The sequence below is a fragment of the Leopardus geoffroyi genome, chromosome E2 (assembly GCF_018350155.1).
Source record: "Leopardus geoffroyi isolate Oge1 chromosome E2, O.geoffroyi_Oge1_pat1.0, whole genome shotgun sequence".
NCBI lineage: Eukaryota > Metazoa > Chordata > Mammalia > Carnivora > Felidae > Leopardus > Leopardus geoffroyi.
In genome coordinates, this window is record NC_059335.1 from 33670323 (window position 1) to 33695078 (window position 24756).

The following is a 24756-nucleotide window of genomic DNA, read 5'->3' on the forward strand; positions in this document are numbered from 1 at the left end:
TAAATTATATTTAAAAAAAAAGAACACTCCTCCTAACAAAATCCCAAGGATACCTATTTCATGGTAACAAATATTAATTCATGGAACTCAGTGGTATTAGAAGTGATAAGAATCCACAACAGCTCACTGCAACATGAATTAAAGAAGGATGATCAACCAGCCCCCGGTGTGCAGCCCATGGCTTCAGAATTTTAAGTGGGGTTTTTACTACAACTCCTTGCAAAACTGTAAGGGGCAGAATATTCATATTTTATGGACAAGGAAAAGGCTCTAGCTCTGATTCTGCTTCTGGTACTCACTGGAAAGTCTACTCAATGCTCCTGCATAAGTACTACACCGATGTAATAAATTATCAGCAATGGTTAACTATCATTAAGTGTGGTCCTCACAGGCCTGGCTGAGTCAATATTCATTCCTCCTCTTTCTCCCCCTCCTCCCTGCCCCCATATTCACACAGAATCCAGCAAATGCCTGGCACAGAGTAACTCTCCAGTGCTCTCCATGCCTACTGAACACTTTCAACTGAGATGGAAATATTTCTATTAAATTGGCCTAGGCAGGGCAATTTATAATTCAACCAGCATCCCCTTAGGGGAGAAACCCGTGGGTATGGTTTTAGAGGTTGAAACTAACCATCAAAGTGGAAGAAGTGATTGTGTTGGTTTAAGCGAGGGCGGCCTTCGGCGGCTGCTACAGGAACCAAATTCTCATCCAAGTTCTCTCCTTGATGGTCCTCCCGAACCCGGTTATTGTCAGCAATATTAAGAGACATTCTGCATGTTGGGCAGGAGGTGTCTTGTTCTAGCCAGGAACGAAGGCAGGAGCTATGGGAAAGTCCAAAATAAGATAGATATCCTTAGTATTTTTTGTAAGAATTCACCAGAAGTACTCCGAATGTAGCAAATGTGTTGCAACTTTAGCTTCTATTTACCAATAGTGAGATTTAAATGTTGAGAAACGTCTGTTGACATTACCTCTTTACTCATACACTTCCAGTGTGTTCTGCTGTGAACATTAATCCATCAACATATGTGGTCACCTACCGAGCTCCTGGTCATGACCTGTCTGCAGTAAGACTCTATCACATGGCCCGTCATCTTCCTTTCCAACTCCATTGTCTACTTCAAAATCCATGAGGCTGAATCACCCAACACTCTAGCCTCTTATGTCTTTGAATCTTCTACTGCAGTAATCTGTTCTCACTCTACTTTAGCCACTCACTAACACAGTCACAATCCTGGCCTTCTGTTCAAACTTTTGACTCCAAAGATCTCATTCTAACTAAAGCTCCTCTCCTTCCAATTCACTCCCAAGACCATTATTTGCTGAGAGCACCCGTCCACAATGCCACCACTTCCTCATCTAGCGTCACAACCCCTCAAGTCCTTACTCCCGTCCTCATCTCACTTACCTACAACCCCTCCCTTACACCTGCCACCTCAGCTTCTCCAGCCCTCTGCTATTCATACTCTGGTCTCCCAACGAGGCTGGAAGCTTCTTCTGCCCCCCTCTCAGAAGATGACAATGCCCTAATTATTCCAGATGGGATAACTACTTGTGCTGTCGTTAACGGGAAGTGTATTAACAAAACCAAGAAGGTTGGATGATGTGATCTCTAAGGTTTCTTCCCATTTTATAACAATATACTACCTTTCTTCTAAGATTTCAAGAAGGCTCCCCATCCCATAACACATTATCTTTCTTCTAAGAGTTCAAGGAGGGACTGAATAAAAAGTGCTCACTTCCTTGGTGTCATTTTTAGTATCTGCGGACACGGGTACATTTATGAAGGAGAGCCTCACCCTAATGTGATGATCCCCTGAGCCTCTGGCAACCTATCAGTACTTACGTATCAAAATTCTCCCTGAGGCCAAGATGCAGCTATTTCTTACTATCTCTGCTCCAGAAGAGCTTATGACAGTAATGTGACAAAATAATGAGTGTGTACGGCCAACATTATCACACTTGAAATAAACATCACCTATATATAAAGGACTTGTTTGTGATCATTTAATTCAACCAGATAAATGATTATATATTTTAAAAGTTTGTTTCCTTTTCTCATGAGTAAATAAGTAGATAAGTAATTAACACAAGTCCACTTCCCTAATGAACACCCTTAAATCACACCACCAGTAAAATGAGCCTTGTGTGGGACTACAAAAGTATGTTAAGATCCTGGGCACCCTCCAATAATGCCACATTGTGACACACTTTTCATAAGCAAACCTAATTTCATATTCTGCAAAAACCTCCCACATTAAATATAACAGCCTGAAAACTCCAAGGTGAGGACTAGACACAGTTGCTTTAAAAATAAAAGGCTAGACTTTCACAGCTAAAGAAACCAAACTTCAGAAAAAAACATGTAATTTTTTTCTATAACTATAATAATACTCTATTGAAAGAGTATTTCTCCTCCATCTAAGTTTGATATTTCAATGTGACAGAATATTTGTCGGACTCTGAATGAAATCTTGCAAAGACCTATTCTATCAAAACAAATTATCTAGCTATACAATCTGCTAGAATCTAGACATTTAGTTTTATCACAGATTAAAATGAATCTGCCCTTGGTTATTGTAGTGTTAAGCCCGGACAGCCGGCTTTTCTTTTTGCAGTGCAAGTGCCTGCTTTTGACAGCCTAGGCCTTCACTTCAAAGATGACTATCTCAAATACACACAATGCCAGCCACATGACTAAATAAAGAGCCAGCCCCTCCCCTCCCCCCAATTTGTTTTAGAGATCTTGGTTGATTTTGAAAACTGATCAAGTGGACAGGTTGCGTCTTCTCTTCCTGTGCTTTAAACTCATATTCTTATTTTTTAAATTCACCAAGAAAGAGTGAGCCCATGAAGCCCTAGGCCTCTACCCTCCACCCTAATAAAAGCAGAACCCCAGCCCCACACTTTCATCCTACCCACAACCTCACTGTATGGCCCCAGGTGTGCTATGTGCTTTCTAAGACCTGTACCTATAAATCTTTTTTCCCCAAAGTTTCCTGATGGTTATTGCTAAGGGTGTCTTGCTATTATAATAAGAACCACAAGGGCCAGGGCAGCCCCAATACTGATTATCGATAGGCTGAGACCAGCATGAAACAACTCATCATTCCACAATCCCACTCCCATTCTATTAACCAAAGCTACAAAGTAGGACAAACCAAGAGGTCCTATTAATGTGTTGTTCACTCAACCAAGACAGATGAATGTTTTAAAAATTAACCCTTGTGCAGTTAGAAAATACTGAGACAAATGAAATAAAAAACGCAACATACCAAAACTTATGGGATGCAACAGAAGCAATGCCTCGGAGGCAAATTTTATAGCTAAAAATGCATAAAAAGAAAAAAAGATTTCAAATCTACAGCGTAACTTTGTGTCTTATGGAACTAGAAAAGGAGCAAAGAAACCCACAGCCAGAAGAAGGAAGGCAATAATAAATATTAGAGCATAGGTAACTGAAAATAGAGAACAGAAAAACAATGGAATAATCAATGAAACCAAAAGCTGGTTCTTAAAAAACAAAACAAAACAAAAAAAAAATCAACAAAATTGACAACTCTTAGCAGGACTAAGAAAAAATGCAAATAATTAAAATAAAAAATGAAAGTGTGAAAAAAAAGAAATGAAAGTAGGAACATTATTACCAACCTTATAGAAATGGTAAGGATTATAACAGAATACTAGAAATAACTATAATCTAACAAATTAGAGAATATAGATAAAATGGGTAAATTCCTACCAACAAAGAAACTACCTAAAATGACTCAAGGAGAAATAGAAAATTGCAACAGACTTAAACAAGTAAAGAGACTTGACTCAGTCAAAAAATCTCCCAGAAAGGAAAAACCCAGGACCAGACGGCTTCACTGGTGAACTCTACCAAATACGTCAAGAATGAACCCCAATCCTATTCAAAATCTTCCAAAATACAGGAGAGAAAACTTCCTATCACACACTATGAGGCCAGCATTACCCTGATGCCAAAACCAGACAAAGACACCACAAGAGTATCTCTTATGAATACAGATGCAAAAATCCTCAACAAAATACCAGTGAACCAAAACCAACAGTACATTTAAAAAGATTACATACCATGAACAAGAGGGATTTATCCTAGGAATGCAAGTGTGGTTGAACATAAGAAAATGAATCTGTATAACATACACTAGAACAATAGAAAAAAAAAATCATACGATAACCTCAATAGAGGCAGAAAAATCACTTACCAAAACTAACCACTCTTTCAAGATAAAAATACTCAGCAAACTAGGAACAGAAGAGAACACCCTTAACATGATAAAAGACATTCATGAAAACCCACAGGTAATATCAAACTCAATACTGAAAGATGAAAAGCTTTTCCTCCAAGCTCAGGAACAAGATAAGGATGCCTGGTTTCACCACTACTATTCAATATTGTACAGCAAGTCCTAGCCAGAGCAATTAGGCAAGAAAAAGAAATAAAGACTTCCAAATAATAAAAATAAGTAAGTAAAACCAGCTCTATTCACAGATGACATGATCCTATTATAGAAAATCCAAAACAACACACACACACAGACACTACAAAAGAGCTAATCATCGAATTCAGGAAGTTGCACAGTTATAAGAGCAATATGTAAAAATCAGTTATGCTTCTATACAGCAGAAATAAATAATCCAAACAGGAAATTAAAAAAACAATTCCAGGGGCGTCTGGGTGGCTCAGTCAGCGAAGCGTCTGACTTCAGCTCCGGTCATGATAACATGGTCTGTGAGTTCGAGCCCCGCATCAGGCTCTGTGCTAACAGCTCAGAGCCTGGAGCCTGCTTCAGATTCTGTGTCTCCCTCTCTCTCTGCCCCTCCCCCGCTCATGCTCTGTCTCTCTCTCTCTCTCTCTGTCAAAAATAAATATTTGGGGCGCCTGGGTGGCGCAGTCGGTTAAGCGTCCGACTTCAGCCAGGTCACGATCTCGCGGTCCGTGAGTTCAAGCCCCGCGTCGGGCTCTGGGCTGATGGCTCAGAGCCTGGAGCCTGTTTCCGATTCTGTGTCTCCCTCTCTCTCTGCCCCTCCCCCGTTCATGCTCTGTCTCTCTCTGTCCCAAAAATAAATAAACGTTGAAAAAAAAAAAAAAATTAATTAAATAAATAAATAAATAAATATTTAAAAAAATTAAAAAAAAAAGAAAACAATTCCATTTCCAGCAGTATCCAAAAGCATAAAATACCTAGGAATAAATTTAACCAAGGAGATGAAAGACTTGACCCTAAAAACTACAAAGGATTGCTGAAAGAAATTAAAGAATACCTAAATAAAAGGAAAGACATTAATGTTCATGGCTTGGAACACCTAATATTCTTATAACAGTAATACTCCCCAAAGTGATCTACAGATTCAAAACAATCCCTATTAAATTCCAATAGCATTTTGTGCAGAAATGGTAACATGGATTCTCAAATTCATACAGAATTGCAAGGGGCCCCAAATGGCCAAAACAATATGAAATAAGAAAAAGTTGGAAGACTCACCATTTCCCAGTTTCAAAACATACTACAAATTCACAGTAATCAAAACAGCATAGTACTAAAATAAAGACAGGCATGCAGGCCATTGGAATTGAGAGTCCAGAAATAAACCCAAACATCTATGGCCAACTGATTTCCACAAGAGTCCCAAAACCATTCAATAAAAACAAGATTCAACAAATGGTATTGAGACTACAGGACAACCACATGCAAAACAATGAAGTCAGATCCCTCCCTCACTTCATGTACAAAAATTAACTCAAAAAAGGGGTGCCTGGGTGGCTTAGTCAGTTAAGCGTCCAACTTTGTCTCAGGTCATGATCTCATGGTTTGTGGGTTCAAGCCCTGTATCAGGCTCTGTGCTGACAGCTCAGAGCCTGGAGCCTGCTTCACATTCTGTGACTCCCTGTCCCTCTGCCCCTTACCCGCTCACATTCTGTCTCTCTCTCTCTCAAAGATGAATAAACATTAAAAAAAAAAAAATTTTTTTAACTAATTGAAAATGGATCAATGACCTAAATATAAGAGCTAACACCATAAAACTACTAGAAGAAAACACAGGGGTAAATCTTCATGACCTCGGATTTGGCACTGGATTCTTAGACTTGACACTAAAAGTATCAGCAACCAAAGAAAAAATAGGTACATTGGAATTCATAATAATGAAAAATCTGTGTGCATCAAAGGACGTTGTCAAGAACCTGAAAAGAAAACCTACAGAATGAGAGAAGATATTTGCAAATCATAATATCTGATGAAAGCTTAGTATCCAGAATTTATAAAGAACCCTTACAACTTATCAACAAAAAGACAAACAACCCAATTCAAAAATGGGCCAAGGACTTGAACAGACATTTTCCAAAGAAGATATACAAATAGCCAACAAGCACGCTGTTTAACATCGATGGTCATTAAGGAAGTGCAAATCAAAATCCCAATGAAATACCACTTCCCACTAGGATAGCTATAAAATAGAAAAATAAATAAATGTGAAATACAAAGCGTGAAGAAATTAGAACCCTCACACATTGTCAGTGGGATATAAAATGGTGTGGCTGCTGTAGAGAACAGTTTGGTGGTTCTTCAAGAAGTTAAAAACAGAAATACATATGACCCAGGAATTGCACTCTTAGGTGTATACCCCAAAGGATTAAAAACAGGTACTCAGATACTTGTTTAAAAATTTGATCACAGCATCATCTGCAACAGCCAAGCGGTAGAAATAGCCCAAAAGCCCAACAATAGGTGAATGGGTAAGCTGCTTAATTATTATAAAATTATCATTTTTTTAATTCAGCCATAAAAAAGGGAATGAAGTGCTGATATTTGCTGCAACTTGGGATTTGAAACCATTCTGCGCAGTGAAGGAAGCCAGTCACAAAACGTAGGATTCCTTTCCTATGAACTGTCCATACTAGGTAAATCCACAGACAGCACATGAGTGGCTGCCCGGTGATGGAGAAAGGAGAAATGGCAAGTGATTACTTTAGCGAGCATGAGGTGTTATTCTGTGATGATGAAAAAGTTGTGAGACTAGAAAGAAGTGACAGTTGCACAACATGGTGAAATGCACTAAATGCCACTGAACTGCACACTTTACGATGGTTAACTGTATGCTGTATGAATTTTGCCCTAATCAAAAAAGTAAATCCGAAACTTAACCCAATCTTGTGCTTTACGTTTCTTCTAGACCGACGTACGCTCTTGGAGTTCTTCCCAACTGTCTCCCAGCAACTTTGAAGAAACAGGTGTGGATTCTCAGGTCTTCCAATCTCAACTGACAGCAGCACTAGACATGTAGCTGCACAGCCACAAAACCAGAATCCCTGACCAGTCTTCTATTCCTTTCTCACGGCCAATCCGATGGATCTGTCCACTGCTCCCCAACCCTTTTCCACCACCGTGGCCCAAGCTACTCTCAAAATACACCCGAACCACTGCAGCCATTACTAACTAGTCCTCCTGATTTTCTTAGGCTGCAAATCTGATCCCCAACCCCTCCTAAAACCCTTCGATGACTTCTCCCCTCTTCCACTGGCCCTCAAGCCCCTGCAGGGTCTAGCTTCTGCCTGCTTCTTCTGCATCAGCAAATGCCACTCCTTATGATCTAAGCCCCAGGCATATAGAATCTCTTCCCATTCCTTCCACACACCTCATTCTGCCCTATCTAGAGGATCTCTCTCCTTTTGCTGACTCAACTCCTACTCATCACCAAGAGTCACTTCATCCAGGCTTGAGTCAGATTCCTTTGCTACAAGCTCTAAAGAACTATGTTCCTTCCCCTGAGAGCACTTAGCTCGATTTATAATTATACATTCAGAAACGTGCCTGCTTAATTCATGCTCGTCTCCTCCATTAGGCTGTAAGCTGCATGAAAGCAGAGATCATGTCTGTGCTGTTTCACTCCCAGACCCCAACACAGCACCCAGCACACAAAAAATTCTATCAATAAATGTGTTCAGTTACTGATACTCCAGCTCCAAACCCCTTCCAATATTAAAAAAAGAAAAGAAAAACAATTTGGTAATCTAAAATAAGGAAGGTTAAAGATATAAAGATGAAAACTTTCCCAATATGCAAAAATGATCACTCCCTGGGAGAGGAACAAACCTGTCCCCACAAAGAACTGGTGCAATCTTAAGGATTTCCTGAAGATGCTGTGTTGTTATCCCTGATAATACATTCACAGCTCTTCTGGACTGTTCGGTGATTCTGGTCCAGTCCCCAACTCAGCCCACTTTGCTGGCGTGTTGTTGTGGTGCTGCTTTTGTGCATGTGAAAAATGTAAAAATACACATTCTCTTGCCCCAGGGAGCACAGAAGCTGTTTGAAAGCAAGGATTCCCCCACCCCCATCCCTTTCTTTTAAATCTTAACAGGCATATCTGTTCTACTTCAGAGCTTAAATTGACAAGGAGCATGAAGATAATTAGCAGACCCAGAAATTAAGATGGTGGACTTGTGAGTGGGGAACAGTCCTGCCGTGTAGGAAAGAGGCTGAGGGACAGAGGAGAACCTCCCAAAGCTCCCCAGAGCCCGCACCACTCACTCCACGACCAGTCTGAGGTAACATCCCCACTCTCTGCTAGGACTGGTCGTGAGCCAAGCACAAACACCCACATGCCCTGGATAGGACACCTGTCCCTACTTGTGGAAAAGATGTCCACAGGGCAGTTTCCTCGCGGCCTGCATGGAGTCCCAGCAGATGGCACAGTCGTCATTATTGACAGCCAGCTCCTCTGGAGTTGCAACCGCAAACCTGTAAGAGACGAATGCACCCGGCAGATAGCTCTGTCAATTCCACACACGTTCACAGAGTGCCACTTTACAAACTTCGCCCTTCTGACACCAGTTACCCCTTCTGACATCTTGTTCTGTAAAACATTCCCGACCATCAAAAACATTACACCTGCTTTCTCTTCACAGCCCATTGAAGCAAGAAACTTATACACAGAAACTAACTCTGTCTTAACAACAGCTCCTCTTAATTCCTTCCACATAACACATTAGCTAAAAATGACTTCAGAGAACATTCTAGGCAAACCCCTCAAACAGCCAAACTGTTCCCCTGGACACAAAAAGGATACCCATTAATCTCACATTGTCAGGCTTGGTTTACCCTCAGGTTGGTGAGTAAGTCCCTCCTCTGGTGAGGTTAAGAGCGTGTATGTACATAAACACACATGAGTAAGGAATAAGTGAGACCCACTTCATAAAATAGAGGGCAGAAGCCCAAGGAAGCTTCTGCTTAATAATAGTGATGATAAAAATAATGACACAGTAAGAACCACCTAATATTTATTGAGTAGCTACTACATACCCATAACTGTTCTAAGTATGTTACCTGCATTATCCCCGGATCCCTCCCAACAGTTCCAAAAAGAAGGCTCTGCTATCACCCCTAGACAGGAAGCAACTGAGGCACAGAGATTTAAATTAAGTTGCCCCCAAATCACACAGCAACTACGTGGGGATCCACACCCAGCAGTCTTCCAGAGCCTCCACTTCTTCTCCTCACCATTCTGTAAATAGCTTACAAAAGCAGTCCTCATGTAACCTGGGATCTGTTACTATGAAAGATCTAAAATGAGTGCACTTGGGCAACATCAGCTCAGGCTCGCTCACCTGGCTTCCATGTTCCCAACCACACGCAAGTAGTTCTTGTGTCGCCGGATCCGACGCTGCACTTCGTGGAACAGGTAACGTAGCTGCATAAAGATGACCAAGCTGGCCATGGATAACCAGATGTTGCCAAATAACTGAACAAGAAGGAAAGAGAACAGAATACACCATAAAATGAATGTGAACTTGCTAGTGACGAAGGTTAAGGCGTGCAACAGAAGCTCTTACTGTTGGAAAAGCTGAACTAGAACAATCTTTTGGGAAGCAAGCACATATATTTACCTCAAGACCATAAACAATGCACATGCTCTTTGGCCTAGCCATTCTATCACCAGCTGTCTTTTCTCAGGTACTAATCAGAAATTTAAAAGCTTTATGCACAAAGATGTCCATCCATGCAATTATAAAAAATAAAACCAGGAAATGAGCAAAATGTCCAGTAGGGAAATAGGTTCATATAATGTAATAATATGTAGCCACTAATTACATTTATTATAAAGTTATATATTAACATTATACTGTATTTTACGTATAATCTTTTTAAAGAATAATTACATGGAAAAATAAGTGAAAAAGGCAGGATAAAACTACCTTAAAAGAACTCATATGTGGGGTGCCTGAGTGGCTTAGCCAGTTAAACAACTGACTCTTGATTTCAGCTCAGTTCATGATCTCACAGTTGGTAAGATCGAGCCCCGTGTTGGGCTCCAAGCTGACACCTTGGAGCCTCTTTGGAATTCTCTCTTTCCCATTCTCTCTGCCCCTCCCCTGCTCGCTCGCTCTCCCCCTCTCTCACTCAAAATAAATAACAATAAATAAACTTTAAAAAACACTAACAGGGGCGCCTGGGTGGCGCAGTCGGTTAAGCGTCCGACTTCAGCCAGGTCACGATCTTGCGGTCCGTGAGTTCGAGCCTCATGTCGGGCTCTGGGCTGATGGCTCAGAGCCTGGAGCCTGTTTCCGATTCTGTGTCTCCCTCTCTCTCTGCCCCTCCCCCGTTCATGCTCTGTCTCTCTCTGTCCCAAAAATAAATAAACGTTGAAAAAAAAAATTTTTTTTTAAATAAATAAATAAATAAATAAAAAACACTAACATGTGATAAAAAAAAAAATTATGTAAAGATGTAAAATAAGAAACAACTGAATACAATCTAAACATCCATTACGAAGGTTAGTTAAATCATCATACATCTATATGATGGGATTTTTATACTGAAGGCATTAAAATGGTTTAGAAGAACTGTGGCTAGGGGCACCTGGGTGGCTCAGCCAATTAAGTGTCCGACTCTTGATTTCGGCTCAGGTCATGATCCCAGGGTTGTGGGGTCAAGCCCCACGCTGGGCTCCATGCTGAACATGGAGCCTGCTTAGGACTCTCTCTTTCTCTCTCTGCGCCTCCCACTTGACCCCTCCACTGCTCACAGCTCTCACGTTCTCTGTCTCAAAATAAAAAAATAAATAAAATTAAAAAAAAAAGAACTGTGGCTAGCACAGGACAATAGAGATAAATACATTAGCTAAAAGTAAAGCAAAAGTGAACTGCATGTCTAAAATATGATCTCAATTTATGACTGGATATACCTGAATATAAAAACAAAATGTTAACAGTTATCTTTGGGTATTTGTTTCGGGGCGAGGGGATTTAAACAACTATACGTGTTTTTTTTTTTTTTTTTTTTTTTTTCAACGTTTATTTATTTTTGGGACAGAGACAGAGCATGAACGGGGGAGGGGCAGAGAGAGGGAGACACAGAATCGGAAACAGGCTCCAGGCTCTGAGCCATCAGCCCAGAGCCTGACGCGGGGCTCAAACTCACGGACCGTGAGATCGTGACCTGGCTGAAGTCGGACGCTTAACCGACTGCGCCACCCAGGTGCCCCTACGTGTTTTTTTTTAATATGTTTTCAGTTACTTTCAAAAATCAGACTTAGAACTGCTCTGTGTCAGGGCACCTAAGTGGCTCAGAAGGTTGAGGGGCTGACTTCGGCTTAGGTCATGATCTCATGGTTCATGGGTTTAAGCCCCACATTGGGCTCTGTGCTGATGGCTCAGAGCCTGGAGCCTGCTATGGATTCTGTCTCTCTCTCCCTCTCTCTGCCCCTCCCCGACCTGTATTGTGTCTCTCTCTCTCAAAAATAAATAAACATTAAAAAAAAAAATTTAAAAAAAAAAATGTCCTGTGTTGGGGTGCCTGGGTGGCTGTCGGTTAAGCATCCGACTCTTTGATTCAGCTCAGATCATGATCTTGAGGTTCCTGAGATCCAGCCCCATGTCAGACTCCCTGTGCTGACAGTGTGTGGAGCCTGCTTGGGATTCTCTGTGCCCCTCGCCCACTCATGCAGCACATGCTCTCTCTCTCTCAAAATAAGTATTTAAAAAAAATAAAATGGTACAAGCACAGAAAAGAAAAGAAAAAGAAAAAGAAATGTCCTATGTCTAACCCAGTAATTTTTAAATGCAACTTTAACAGGCTTATAATAATTCAACTGCCCACCAAATACGTTGATTCACTGAAGTGTTAACCATTGAAACAGAGTTTCAAATTTCTTGCACACTAAGTAAAATGTAAACAACGAAGTAGGAGGAATTAAGTACAGGTGCTTTCTTTTTAATTGTAAAGACAGAAAATTTATGAATCCATGAAGTAGCTAACACTGCAAGAGCTCCCATGATCCCCTACAAAGTAACTGCTACATAGAAGTCATAGAAACAGTGTGTAGCACACTTTCTAATTTCATATTAGAAGAATTCTCAGTGACTTAGTCAGAGGAGTTAACCGAATGTCCTAGAGGGACAGCAAACCCCTCCTCTGGCCGGGCTCCAGCCGAAGAGGCACGCCATTGCTTTACACCCGGTGGCAGAAACACAGAGGGGCGCAGCTGCATTTATTTTTATGGTCTTTACATCCTTTATCCACAAATGGTGCATTTGCTATGAACTAACCAGGGCTTCTGTTTCTAAAAACCTTTGCTCTCTGTTAGAGCTCCTTCTGAGGAAGCTTACCAACATGTGAATATGATGCATGAGGTCCAGGGACAAGAGAGTGAGTTCCATGACAAAATCTGTGTAATAGACATAGGTTCCTTTTCCTTCCCATGTCCCTTCATGGTTGAGGTCCCAGAGGTGAATTACGTATCTGCAATGAACAGAGAAAAATCTTTTCAGTAATTACTGTGACAACTTAATTTGGCTTAAGCATGATATAGTACAGTCACATTTGTATAGATTTCATTCAGGTCATATCTTAAAATCAGCAGTATGAATAGACCTCAATCACCTCCTTCCCAAATTTCTACTCACCGTAAAATCACATGAGCGGTCCTCACTGTCACAAGAAGAGACTATAAAGAAAGGTATATTTTTTCTTTTTAGTAAAATTTGTAACTGCTCAGGCCAAACTTACTTTTACAAACAGATAAGAGACAAGCATTTCTCAGTTCAATTAAAAAGCAGCTTTATTCAAGGGACATTTAGGGAACTGGACGAACGTGGTCAGAAGGTACAAACTTCCAGTTACAAGATAAGTAAGGACTGGGGATGTCATGCACAGCTATTTTTTACCTGCTTCAACTACAGTTTTACCAAGTATTTTTTATCTGCTTCAAATTTCCACGGAATACTTTCATGACCTAGAAACCCAACTTTTATTAAGCCTTTTCCTGTTACTAGGTGACAACCAATTACACTTGTCCATCTCCTGGGGAGGCCTTTTGCAATCTTGAGGTTCATGCTAGTGGTCTGACAATCACTTCTATTTTATACAGCAGTAAGTCACCATCATCAGTCACCTCACAGGGCGTCTGAATACCTGGTGACCCTATACCCGAGCATAGTTTAGGTACCACAGTCTGAGATAAGTACCTGCTCTCGACATAACACTTTGTGCGCTCCCTTGGCCCACACAGAAGAACGAAGGAAATAAAAAATAAAATAAGCCCTTTGTAGAACTTTGTATCACAGAAATTGATATTTAAAAAAGTCCTCTTAAACTGCCAGAATAGAACTATTACATTGTTTGAGATCTGGAAATTCCAATTTATAAATAGAAAGTATTTTACAAAGAGAAATACTATAAATATAAAAATATGATTAAGTTTAAAATATGAAATCTGTAACATGATAAATTATCTTAAAAAATCAATACTAATGAACTAAAACAAGGGGCGCCTGGGTGGCTCAGTCGGTAGAACATCTGACTTCAGCTCAGGTCATGATCTCACAGTTTATGGGTTCGAGCCCCGCGTTGGGCTCTGTACTGACAGCTTGGAGCCTGGAGCCTGCTTCAGATTCTATGTCTCCCTCTCTCTCTGCCCATCCCTCACTCGCGTTCTGTCTCTCTCTCTCTCTCAAAAATAAACATTTAAAAAAATTAAAAATAAATAAAATAAAAATATGTACTATAGTATAATCCAATAGGCCTAACTTCAATGTCTTTATTTTTAAGTATACCTTTTCCAAAGTTTGGCCTAATATTAAAAGTAAAGGGTGTCTCAGTTCATTAAGTGTCTGACTCTTGATTTTGGCTCAGGTCATGATCTCATGGTTTTAAGATCAAGCCCTGCATCAGGCTCTATACTCGTGGAGCCTGCTTAAGATTCTCATTCTATCTCTCTCTCTCTCCACACACACACACACACACACACACACACACACGCACGCACACTCCCTCTCTTAAAAAAAAAAAAATGCAAGAAAACCAGAGTATCATGCAAATGATTTATAATAAAATATATTTAAAGCAAATTAGTAACATAAATCAGTGCAAAAAAACTTTTAAACAGATATTTTCAAGAGAAATATACACATGCAGAAACTATTCAACTAGAATTGCAAATGTTTTTACTAAATACTTAAATGCTCCTTTCCTAATTTTACTTATACTACATTATATTCTGAAATCAATGCTATTAAGCAAAAAAAAAATTTTATTTGTTCATTTATTAACTTATATTTTAAAGTAAACTCTACCCCCAACGTGGGGCTCAAACTCACAACCCTAATCAAGAGTCACACACTCTACCAACTGACCCAGGTACTCTAATAAACTTTAACCCTATTCTAACAAATTCCCAAACAGTAGTTCAAACTTAGTGTTTTGATATTAGTTAATTAGCTTTAACAATCTATTGTTTCATTCTTTTTCATTAATAGTACCAATTATGGTAAAGATAAAAGTATTTTGCCCTTGGCCTGAGGAAAAAAGCAGATATAGCAAATGAACATAAGGACATCCAAAAAATTTTTCTCTTTTTTTTTTTTTTTTTTTTAAAGCTTATTTATTTTGAGAGAGAGAGAGTATGCGTGCACACACCAGCAGGGTAGGGACAGAGAGACAGGGAGGGAGAATCCCAAGCAGGCTCTGCATTGTCAGCATAGAGCCCGATGAGGGACTCAGACTCACAAACTGTGAGATCATGACCCTAGCCAAAACCAAGAGTCAGACGCTTAACCAACTAAACCACTCAGGAGCCCCCCAAATTTTTATTTCTAATGAAAAAAGCTGGTATATTCAAAAAGTAAATTTAAAATATACATGAATATCTCAGATTATTCTTCCAAAATAAAAAAAGAACTTATTTATGTTATTCTGTAAAATATTATGTAAATAAATAATTTATGTCCTATATAAAAAAAACCCAATTATAGAGTATTTCCTTTTTAATCGCCACCAATCAGTGTTCATTACATCTGAGGGGGAATAATGCCCTTCCTACTAGGGAAGGATGGCACCTTGGATGTCACCACTGCCCGCTCTGGAACCTTAAACAGTTCACTGCACCCTCTATGCCTGTTTCCCCATTCATAAACAGGAATAATAAAATGAGTCAATACACATAAGGTATTTAGAGCAATCCCCAGCATACAATAGGCACTATAAAAACGTTGGCAAAAATAATTACTTTATTACGTTGTAGCAAGGATTACATAAAGTAACACACTTTTCCCTTCAATATCAGTATCCAACACAAAAGCAAGGAATTCAAAATATGCTTGTTAACAACAAAAGACCAAATATCCATCAGTCACTGCATGAGTGAAAATAACCTGACAAGGATCCTCTCGCTTCCTTGAAAGTATACTGGAATATGATCAGAGCAAAAACCTGCATCCACATCTTACCTCTGCTGCCATGAAAGCCAGTGTATGCATCCCGTGGGTGTAGCCTGTGACACAGCAGACAACTGCTAATCCACAGCAAGAAAGCAGCATCGCGATCAACAGAGACAGCACTCGCCCATGGCTGCTCATGGGTGTGGTGGGGGAAAAGGAGAGCTGAAATGTACAAAACAGGAGAAGGAAGCTCATTCTTCTTCACTTCAGTGTTAAGCTTCACTGAGAAACTCAAGGTTAATCTTGGTGTCTTTGCTCAGGAATCTGTGCTTAGCTGCGTGGCCATAAGCATCCCACTAACAGACAGTCAAAATTCTCCAACCAACCTAAATATGAGTATGAGCCGATATTTAAGAGATCTGTATCACTTAATTTACAGAAAGTAACAATATACATTATATTTTTATCTCAAATTCTCCAGGATCCTCCTACCAGTGGGATTATAAGCCTCCCCAAGCAATTTTCCAAGGGTATATCATTCTCTTTTTCAACATTCAACGGCACTCCAGATTGCATCATGTTCTGTTGTGTTTCTTTCTGGATCTTGCTGTAGAGCCCTCCTCCTGAAAATTCACTTGGAGAACGTTCCTACAGTGTTTAGGGCTGGGACAGCAGAAATGTAATCCAGGTGCAGAGCGCCTAGATCACAATGCTATGTTAATAGTATACAAGGAGAGGCCACAGCCAGGAACAAAAGGCTGGGGCTGGGACTCTGAGCAGGAGGGTGGAGATAACAAACCAGTTAGGGAGGTTGGGCGCTCCTGTTCTTGACCCCTTAACGGCTTTCAGACTGAGATGAACTCACACAGAGGTGCAAGGACCATCTGGTCCGCAGGGACCAGGGGCAAATAAGGCCCCAGAGTGGGTTTAGCTGAGGGGCAAAACTGTAGGTGAGATTTCCCCAGGATCCATGACATTAGTTTGGGTGCCCTCAGGAGTGTGGGTTCGCCTGCACAGCTCTGAAGTGGAGAGGCAGATCTTGTACCCAAAGAAGGATTCGCTTCTCCCGGGACCCAGGAAGCCAAGAGAGCTAATTGAGTCCTGGCCCAGGGGTAGAAACAGCATAAACCAGTCAGTAGGAAAGCTCCAAGAATTAGAGGAAAAAAATGGAAGGAGACTAGAACAGAAAATATCTGGAAGACAGCTGCTTGTTTTCAGTTTATATATTAAGCTTTCCTTGAGCTGTGATCTAAACAGTTTGTGTAGGTGAACTGACCCCACATGGGCTGTAACATAATATGCTATTGGGTAGGGGAGGAGACATGTTCCTACATTCCTTGGCTGCTGCAGGAAGTCCCTCATGAAACAGGCAGTGGCTACCTGATCAAGGAACCTTGCCTGGAGACCTCTGTGGGACATGCCCTTTATGGCTCATTCATCTTACACAATCCAAACCTGGCAAACCTGTGACTAAACAAGCAAAGAGCATGGCTAAAAACTCACATATTCAAACCGGTCCTTGCAGAGCTGAACCATCAGATGCAGAAATACAAGTCCAGCAAACCAGAGGCACCACATGACCACCTCTTCCACTGTTTGGACATTCAGCACACCAAAAATGAAAATGAACTTGTAGAAAATAAAATTCCAAAACTTGTCCTTGAGGTGCTGAAAAGAAAAATATTTATAAAGGTGAGTACTATTACATCTAACTGATTTACGAGGAGTTAACATAACAAAAACTGGCCTCCCTGGAGAAAATATTCTACATTCAGCTTTCTAATGTTTTCCACAAGAAATTATAAGGTAAAGAAAAAAATAAATCCTCTGAAGAATAACGCTAAGACTTCTAGAAAATAATTTATAGACTCTGGATTATAACCCTGTCAATTATAAAATTTTAGCCAGTAAAAGGGAGTGATATTAGTCTAGTACCTTGTATATTAAGAATGACATACTTCCAACACAAAATTTTAAAAAATGGTGAAGGCTACAAGTATCATTTTTAATACTTCTGTTCTCTTGGACTCTTAAACAGTAGAAAAGATTAGTTTTTTTTTTTTTTAACACCTTTTTGATTAAAAAACAACATATGCTCATTGGCCAGTCTATAATCAATAGGAAAAGCAAAACAAAAATGATGCCTTAGCATTTTTATGCTTTTTTCTTGTCTTCTTCCTAATGTGCAAAAACAATTTTTGTACATTGCTTTATTTCACTTATTGTGAGAACCTTACCAATGTCAGAGAATAATCTGTGAATACACCATTTTGGTGGTTACAGGTAGACAATAAAAACAACTTCGTTCAATACTGTTGGATATTGTGCAATATCCAAAAATATTGCAATGAATATCTCTGCAGGAGTTTCTATTTCTTCAGCATTATGAAATCAAGGGTGACAAATGTTTTTATGGTTTCTAGTAAGTACCATCCACCTGGTTTACAAAGAAGTTAATAAATGTACTGCTCCTGGGAGCACTGGGAGAGTACATCACCTACAGGGAGGATAGCTAGTTTTTAAAATCTTCACTACCCTGGGACACCTGAGTGGTTTAGTCAGTTAAGTGTCCGTCTTCAGCCCAGGTCATGGTCTCACTGTTCGTGAGTTTGAGCCCCACGTTGGGTTCTGTGCTGACAGCTCAGAGCCTGGAGCCTGCTTCAAATTCTTTGTCTCCCTCTCTCTCTGCCCCTCCCCAACTAACGCTTGCTCTCTCTCTCCCTCTCTAAAAAATAAACAAACATTAAAAAAATAAATTAAAAAAAAAATCTTCACTACCCTGAAGACAAAGGGCAACAAGGGGAGTTTAGCCACCAGATATTAAAATATACTATCAAGCCATCTGTGGGAGGGGTAGGAACTGAGGAAAGAAGAATGAAATAGGACTTCTAAGTACGTTTGTATAAATTGTTCTGAACCATTTGTTTCGCAGATTCAAACAACTGAAACAGAAAACAAGCAAAACTGAATAGAAACAGAAATAATGGAGTCTGAATGTATAACAAGTGAATGACTACAGAGAGAGAATACTTTTGAGAACTTTTACACACTGTACTCTATACATTTGCACAGAGAACAATTGGAACTAGGAATCTTTGGTGAAGGCTTGTTTTCAGATCTGGCACAGGTAAAGTACAAGGTGAACCCAGGACATCTTATGCTGGGTTTTGAATCTTCACCCCACCATCTATCTGCTGTGCAATTTTGGACAAGTCACTTAACATTCCAGTGCTTTGGTCTCCCCATCCGTAAGATGGGCCGTATTACTCTGGGAGCACAGAATTGTGGGAGGAACTAAACATGTGTACTGTGCTTGGACATGTGCCACGGTAGGCTTTTAAAAAATTCCTTGTTCTAAACCTCCATCCATTTTTACCCCGTCTTCAATATTCAGTGTCTTTGCCTCTAACGTGACTATTTATTGAGCTTCCTTGAACCACCTACAGAGCAAACCCGTGTCAGTTCTGCAGAGTTCTAACTCAAACTGGCGCCTGATAAACGCCCCTGGATGACATTCGTCAAAAAATAAGTCGTCACAGTGGTGAGAACACCATAATGGCATAATGTGTATAGAGATTTTGAATCACTGTGTCGTACACCTGAAACTAATGTAACATCGTGCGTTACCTATATTCGAAGTTTTAAATAAGTAAATAAATGAAATGAAAGATGTGATGTCTACCAAAAAACTGAAAGTAGAGTAACAAATGTGTTCATTACCTCTAGGAATTGTAAAAGTCTCTGTAATGCTCCAAGGTTATGTTTTCTGTAAATTTTGAACTGATATTTAACATTTTAGAAAAACAAAAACCATAGATCAGGTCCACTGGTGCCAGGTCAGTCCACCAGCATTCAGACGGCTTGCCTGGGCCTGACCAATTTCTGGCCTGCAAATCAAAAGTTTTTCTTGAAAAAGAAAGAAGCATCAGGGCGCCTGGGCGACTCAGTCAGTTAAGTATCCAACTTTGGCTCAGGTCCCATGGTTCGTGAATTCGAGTCCCACATCAGGCTCTCTGCTGTGAGCACAGAGCCTGCTTCAGATCCTCTGCCCACCTCTCTCTCTCTCTGCCCCTCCCTTGCTAGTGCTCACTCTCTCTCTCTCTAAACATTTAAGAAAGAAAGAAAGAAAGAAAGAAAGAAAGAAAGAAAGAAAGAAAGAAAGAAAGAAAGAAAGAAAAGAGAGAGAGAGAGGGAGGGAGGGAGGGAGGGAAAAAAGAAAGAGGCATCAAAAGGAGCTTTTTGTATCCCACCAAAGAAATGACAATCTATTGATGCCATTTGGGAGACCTCTGGAGTTGATATTTTGGAGAAAGTGCTCAATACTCACTAATGAAAACTCTCTGGGAGAACAAACAGTCCTGCTCATAACAGCATCCAAGGGCTCAACCACACAGTTACCTCATTTCAGCTGTGAACTAGGACCTCAGCCGACTTAATAGAGGACTTGGGTTGAAAGGGTAAAAAGTGAGACCAATGTAGGTTCATGCAGCAGCTTCCTGTGCCTTATCACCGGAGGAAGATAAAGTAAAACATAGTTCTGTTTGTGTGGTGTTGTGTTAAGGCCAGTTCTAAATTCTTATTTTAAAACACACCATTCTACATTCTACACTAAAATCCTTGGGGGACTGCCAATCTGTCCAGTACGCTTGTGGCACATTCTTTATCCGAAGCACGTCCTGTTCCTATACGTGCATATTCTGGGAGTATATGGTCACATAAGAAAATGTCCTTGCTCTTGTGAAGTACATAGTGAAGCATCTGGGGATACAGGGGGATGATGTCCACAACTGACATTCCAATGGATCAGAAAAAAAACATTTAATATAAATAAAAGGTGAATGTTAAAGCAAATGGGACAGAACATTGGCAACTGTGAATCTGGATTCAGGTGTATAGAAGTGCTTCAGAGTATTCAAGCAACCTTTCTGTAAGTTTAAAATTATACCAAACACTGGGGCACCTGGGTGGCTCAGACGGTTGAGCATCCAACTTTGGCTCAGGTCATGATCTCACAGTTTATGAGTTTGAGCCCCGCATCAGGCTCTGTGCTGACAGTTCAGAACCTGGAGCCTGCTTCGGATTCTGTGTCTCCCTCTCTCTCTGCCCCTCCCCTGCTTGCACTCTGTCTCGCTCTCAAAAATAAATAAACATTTTTAAAAAATTAAAATTATACCAAACACAAAGTTAAAAAAAAAAAAAAAATCTGGTCACTAGAATCCATCCTTGCCATTTGGACTTACCTGTCTCTCACTCACTCGAAGAGGGCCAAACACAATACACTGGATTAGTTTAGCCACCAACATCAAAACACAGCAAGCAGTATTTACTAGAACCTGTACACAAACCAAAGAAAGAAAGTTTATTTCCTCCTGCTAAAAAATAAAAACAGCTCTAAAGATTTTGTATTCGGAATTCAGCAATCATTTCCAATGACTGAGCCTCTCCAGTTCCCTACCAACCCAAGTAATATTGGAAGGGGCACACTTGTATGGGTGGTGGGAATAGAGATAAGGAATGGGGAGGAGAGGCACCAGCTTAGCAGCCAATTCACAGAGCCCTGTCCCAATATACCATCCAGCAGGCCACCTTCCCCTTCAGTCTTTACTGAACTGTGTGTGGTAAACTTTGTACTGAATGTATAAAACTATATGCACCTTGTAAGCCATACGTATCTCCTAGGTACATCACTTCCCACATTAAGATTTTGAAGAAAACTTTGCTAGAAATGGAAGTTATCATAAACTAAAATCCAGCATCTACATATCTTGCTCTGCCCTGCAGAAAGGAATAGCAGGTGAGGAGGAGAGGGTTGATAGTCACATAAGAATCACAAGACCATAAAAAATAGAGAACTCATTTATATATATATGTACATATGTATGTATATATGTATTTTAATGTACTACAATGGGATAATCTGCCAACCAAAAGATAAATGTTCCCCATGCTTGGCGTTGGCCTTCAAGTAAAGGTTCTGGGGGCATCAGAGGGTAATGGAATCGAGAAACCAGGAAGAAGGAAGAAGGAAACTAGCAAGGGGGTCTGAGAACTGGAAGGCAACCAAGAGACACCAATGCAAAACCAAGGCCTTCTTCAACAGGAGGTGAGAAATCTTCTCTTTTCTTAGGTAATTAAGAGAATGGATATCTCTACACCTAAACAAGAAATCTAATGCTCACAAAATGAAAGAGTTGGCTGCCCTTGACCAAGAGGCTAGGGGGACACATCTCACCACTGATGCTCAAATGATTTTTAAAACTCTGCATGACCCCAAAAGCCAAAGGGACCTTGATAAAGACAGTAAACATGACTTTTATTGAGAAATGAAATTAATGGAACAGATGGAAATGAATGGAAATTAACCCCAACTCCATGTAAAGACTGCTTCAAGCTTTGATTCATTAAGCTTATAGGAAGGTGGCCATATTCTTCTTCCTGGGTCATTCTTCCCTCTTCTTTTAAAAGAAGCAAATGATACTATAGAACTTAAAAAAAAAAAAGATGACAGAAGAAGTAATATAAAAAAACAAGCTCCTTAAGAGCTCTTCAGGTTCCCCTTAGTATGTCACACCATCTACCCCTCTGGGAGAACATACGTAATGGCAGTCCTGATTCATTACAAAAAGGTTAAATTATGTTTAGTCCTATTCTGCCTGACTAATGGGGCAAGGAAATGTGTGATATATTTTTAAAGAACTGAAAAAAAAAATAGTTTGGCTGAAAAAAGAAACTATTCTGGTAATTAAATCCTTCAAATAACCAGGAAAAATAATTAGTTATCCAAAACATCCTATATCCCTAACTTGTGACTCCAGTGGAACAGCCCTATTCCAAACGGTCCAACAAATAGCTTAGGATACTAATTTGCAAGGAGATGAAATAGATGTCAAAAAGATCACTATCATTGTACTCTAAACCAGTCAATGGGAAGCTTGGTCGTGTTAATTTTAAAAAACTTCATAAGACAAAGCAACCATAACCCTTCAAGCCACATCTCCTAGCTGAGCAGAATTTTTTTTGTTGTTTTTAAAGTAAACTCTGCCCCCACTGCAGGGCTAGAACTCATGACCCTGGGATCAAGAGTCACATGTTCATTGACTGAGCCAGCCAGGTGCCCTGAAAAGAATTTTTTAAATCAGCCAAACATCCATCCCCCAACCTAATTATAACACAATTTTTAAAAAGAATTCTTGCTGGTTTTGCAGGTGGGCATAGCAAATAAAGAAATGACTCCGCACATTTAGCACCTACTTGTTCAAGGCATGTGGGACGTTAAATGAGGGAGCTCTGCACCCTGCATTAAAAGAGCTTTTAGAATCTGCAGGACACAGAACTTGGTAAGCATCTAACACACCAAGCAGGCTGCAGGGAGAGCCATCGGTGCAGGAGAAGAAAGTAAATTGAGGGCCACGTAATCATTGCTCTATCCAAAAGCACACTCTAGCACATCTTGGGTTGCAAAACAAAAAATAAAGTATTATTTACTATTTCTGTTACATTTCTTCAGATTCAAAAATACAGTTCAAAAAATTAGCATCATTTTTTTTAAAAAGTGAGTCTGTCATAATCCCATCACTCATAGATAATCATGTCTTACTTAAATTTCAATGGAAGATTTAAAAATTAGCCAGGGTAAAAAGGAAAAAAGGCTTGAGAAAATACACTGATATTAGAAAGGGAATTTATGTAAAAAGAAAGAGCTAATCTTTTGTGACCTTTATATGAAAGCCAGGCTACACAGAATTGGAAGCAACTAAAAATTATTTTAAGATGATGAACGAAGTATTTTTAAAAACACCTTAACAATTATTAGTAACTATTTATTCTTTGTCTATTTATAGAAAAATTACTTAATATATAATAAATCCTCAACTTTAAAACTGATTAAGCCTTGGGGCGCCTAGGTGGCTCAGGTCATGATCTCACGGTTCGTGGGTTCGAGCCCTGTGTCGGGCTCTGTGCTGACAGCTCAGAGCCTGGAGCCTGCTTTGGATTCTGTGTCTCCCTCTCTGTCTGCCCCTCCCCTGCTTGCACTCTGTCTCTCTACCTCTCTCAGAAGTAAATAATAAACATTAAAAAAAATAACAATAAAAAAATAAAATTGACAAAGCCTTGAAAATGTGCAAATACAGAAAGCAACCTAATTGTAGCATTCTCCACTTAAAAGCAAATCCCACCAACTATACTTCAATTAAAAAAAAATCACCTGCACACAAAAAAAAACTTTTTTACCATGCTTCTATGTGTGAGCATTTGCTAAACTGCACACTGTATAAAATCATTTGTTCCTGGGCCTCTGAATAGGAGACAAAGATAAAGAAATGACAATTTCTTTCTATTGGGGATAAGTGGTATTTTCTAACTAAAATAAAGTATGGCATTCTAAAAAATTAAATCAATACATTAAAGCAAATCCCAAATCAGATCCCATTAGGTCACCAGCAATATTCTTACAGAAACACTTTAGCCCAGATGTAAATCCACAGAACCAGGACAAACCTTCTCACCTCCAATAATCAAAACGAAGCTCACCTCTAGCAAGCCCAGTCTGACCCCCTTTATCCACACAGACCACAGTAAAAGTACTAACTTCATTTTATTTGTTCTGTGCAGCTAGCTAGTTTTTCCTTGCAGGCAGAATCCAAACTTGACTGTAAGGATAAAGGGTTCACTGGAGCACTGTTGACTGACAGCAGAAAAATGGAACACAATTAAATGTCCATCAGAGAGACAAGTTCAACAAACTGAAAGAGGCATTTGGTGGAATACAATGAAGCCAGGAAAACTGGCTCAGCAGCTTTTTATTTACGGATACTGTATGGAACCTTCAAGATCACTTGCTTACTGAGAAAAAAGCAAGGTGTAGAAAAACTATTATATGCTTGCCTGTATGCAAAAGAGAAAGCATGTGCATACAGACACGCATACATACTTGTATAACTGTAGATGCGCAATGTGCCAAGGACTTAATCACCTGGGTGTTTCTCGGTCCTCTACTTAACACTAGCACTAATTACAAGAAAGTGGTAATGGCCACTTCTGGGAAAGGGAAGCAGATTTACTTTTCACTGTAC

At 39.9% G+C, this 24756-nt stretch overlaps 1 protein-coding gene across 1 annotated transcript in view; it reads right to left on the reverse strand.

The window, feature by feature from the left end:
- AMFR (autocrine motility factor receptor) overlaps window positions 1-24756 on the reverse strand; it is a 44549-nt gene that overhangs the window by 14317 nt on the left and 5476 nt on the right. The window contains exons 2-9 of the mRNA XM_045442798.1: window positions 20923-21015; window positions 17186-17350; window positions 15752-15904; window positions 12932-12972; window positions 12635-12767; window positions 9635-9768; window positions 8658-8768; window positions 634-824 (exon numbers count right to left, since the gene is read on the reverse strand). Coding sequence (XP_045298754.1) covers window positions 634-824; window positions 8658-8768; window positions 9635-9768; window positions 12635-12767; window positions 12932-12972; window positions 15752-15904; window positions 17186-17350; window positions 20923-21015 — 1021 coding nt within the window. The remainder of the gene's footprint in view (window positions 1-633; window positions 825-8657; window positions 8769-9634; window positions 9769-12634; window positions 12768-12931; window positions 12973-15751; window positions 15905-17185; window positions 17351-20922; window positions 21016-24756) is intronic.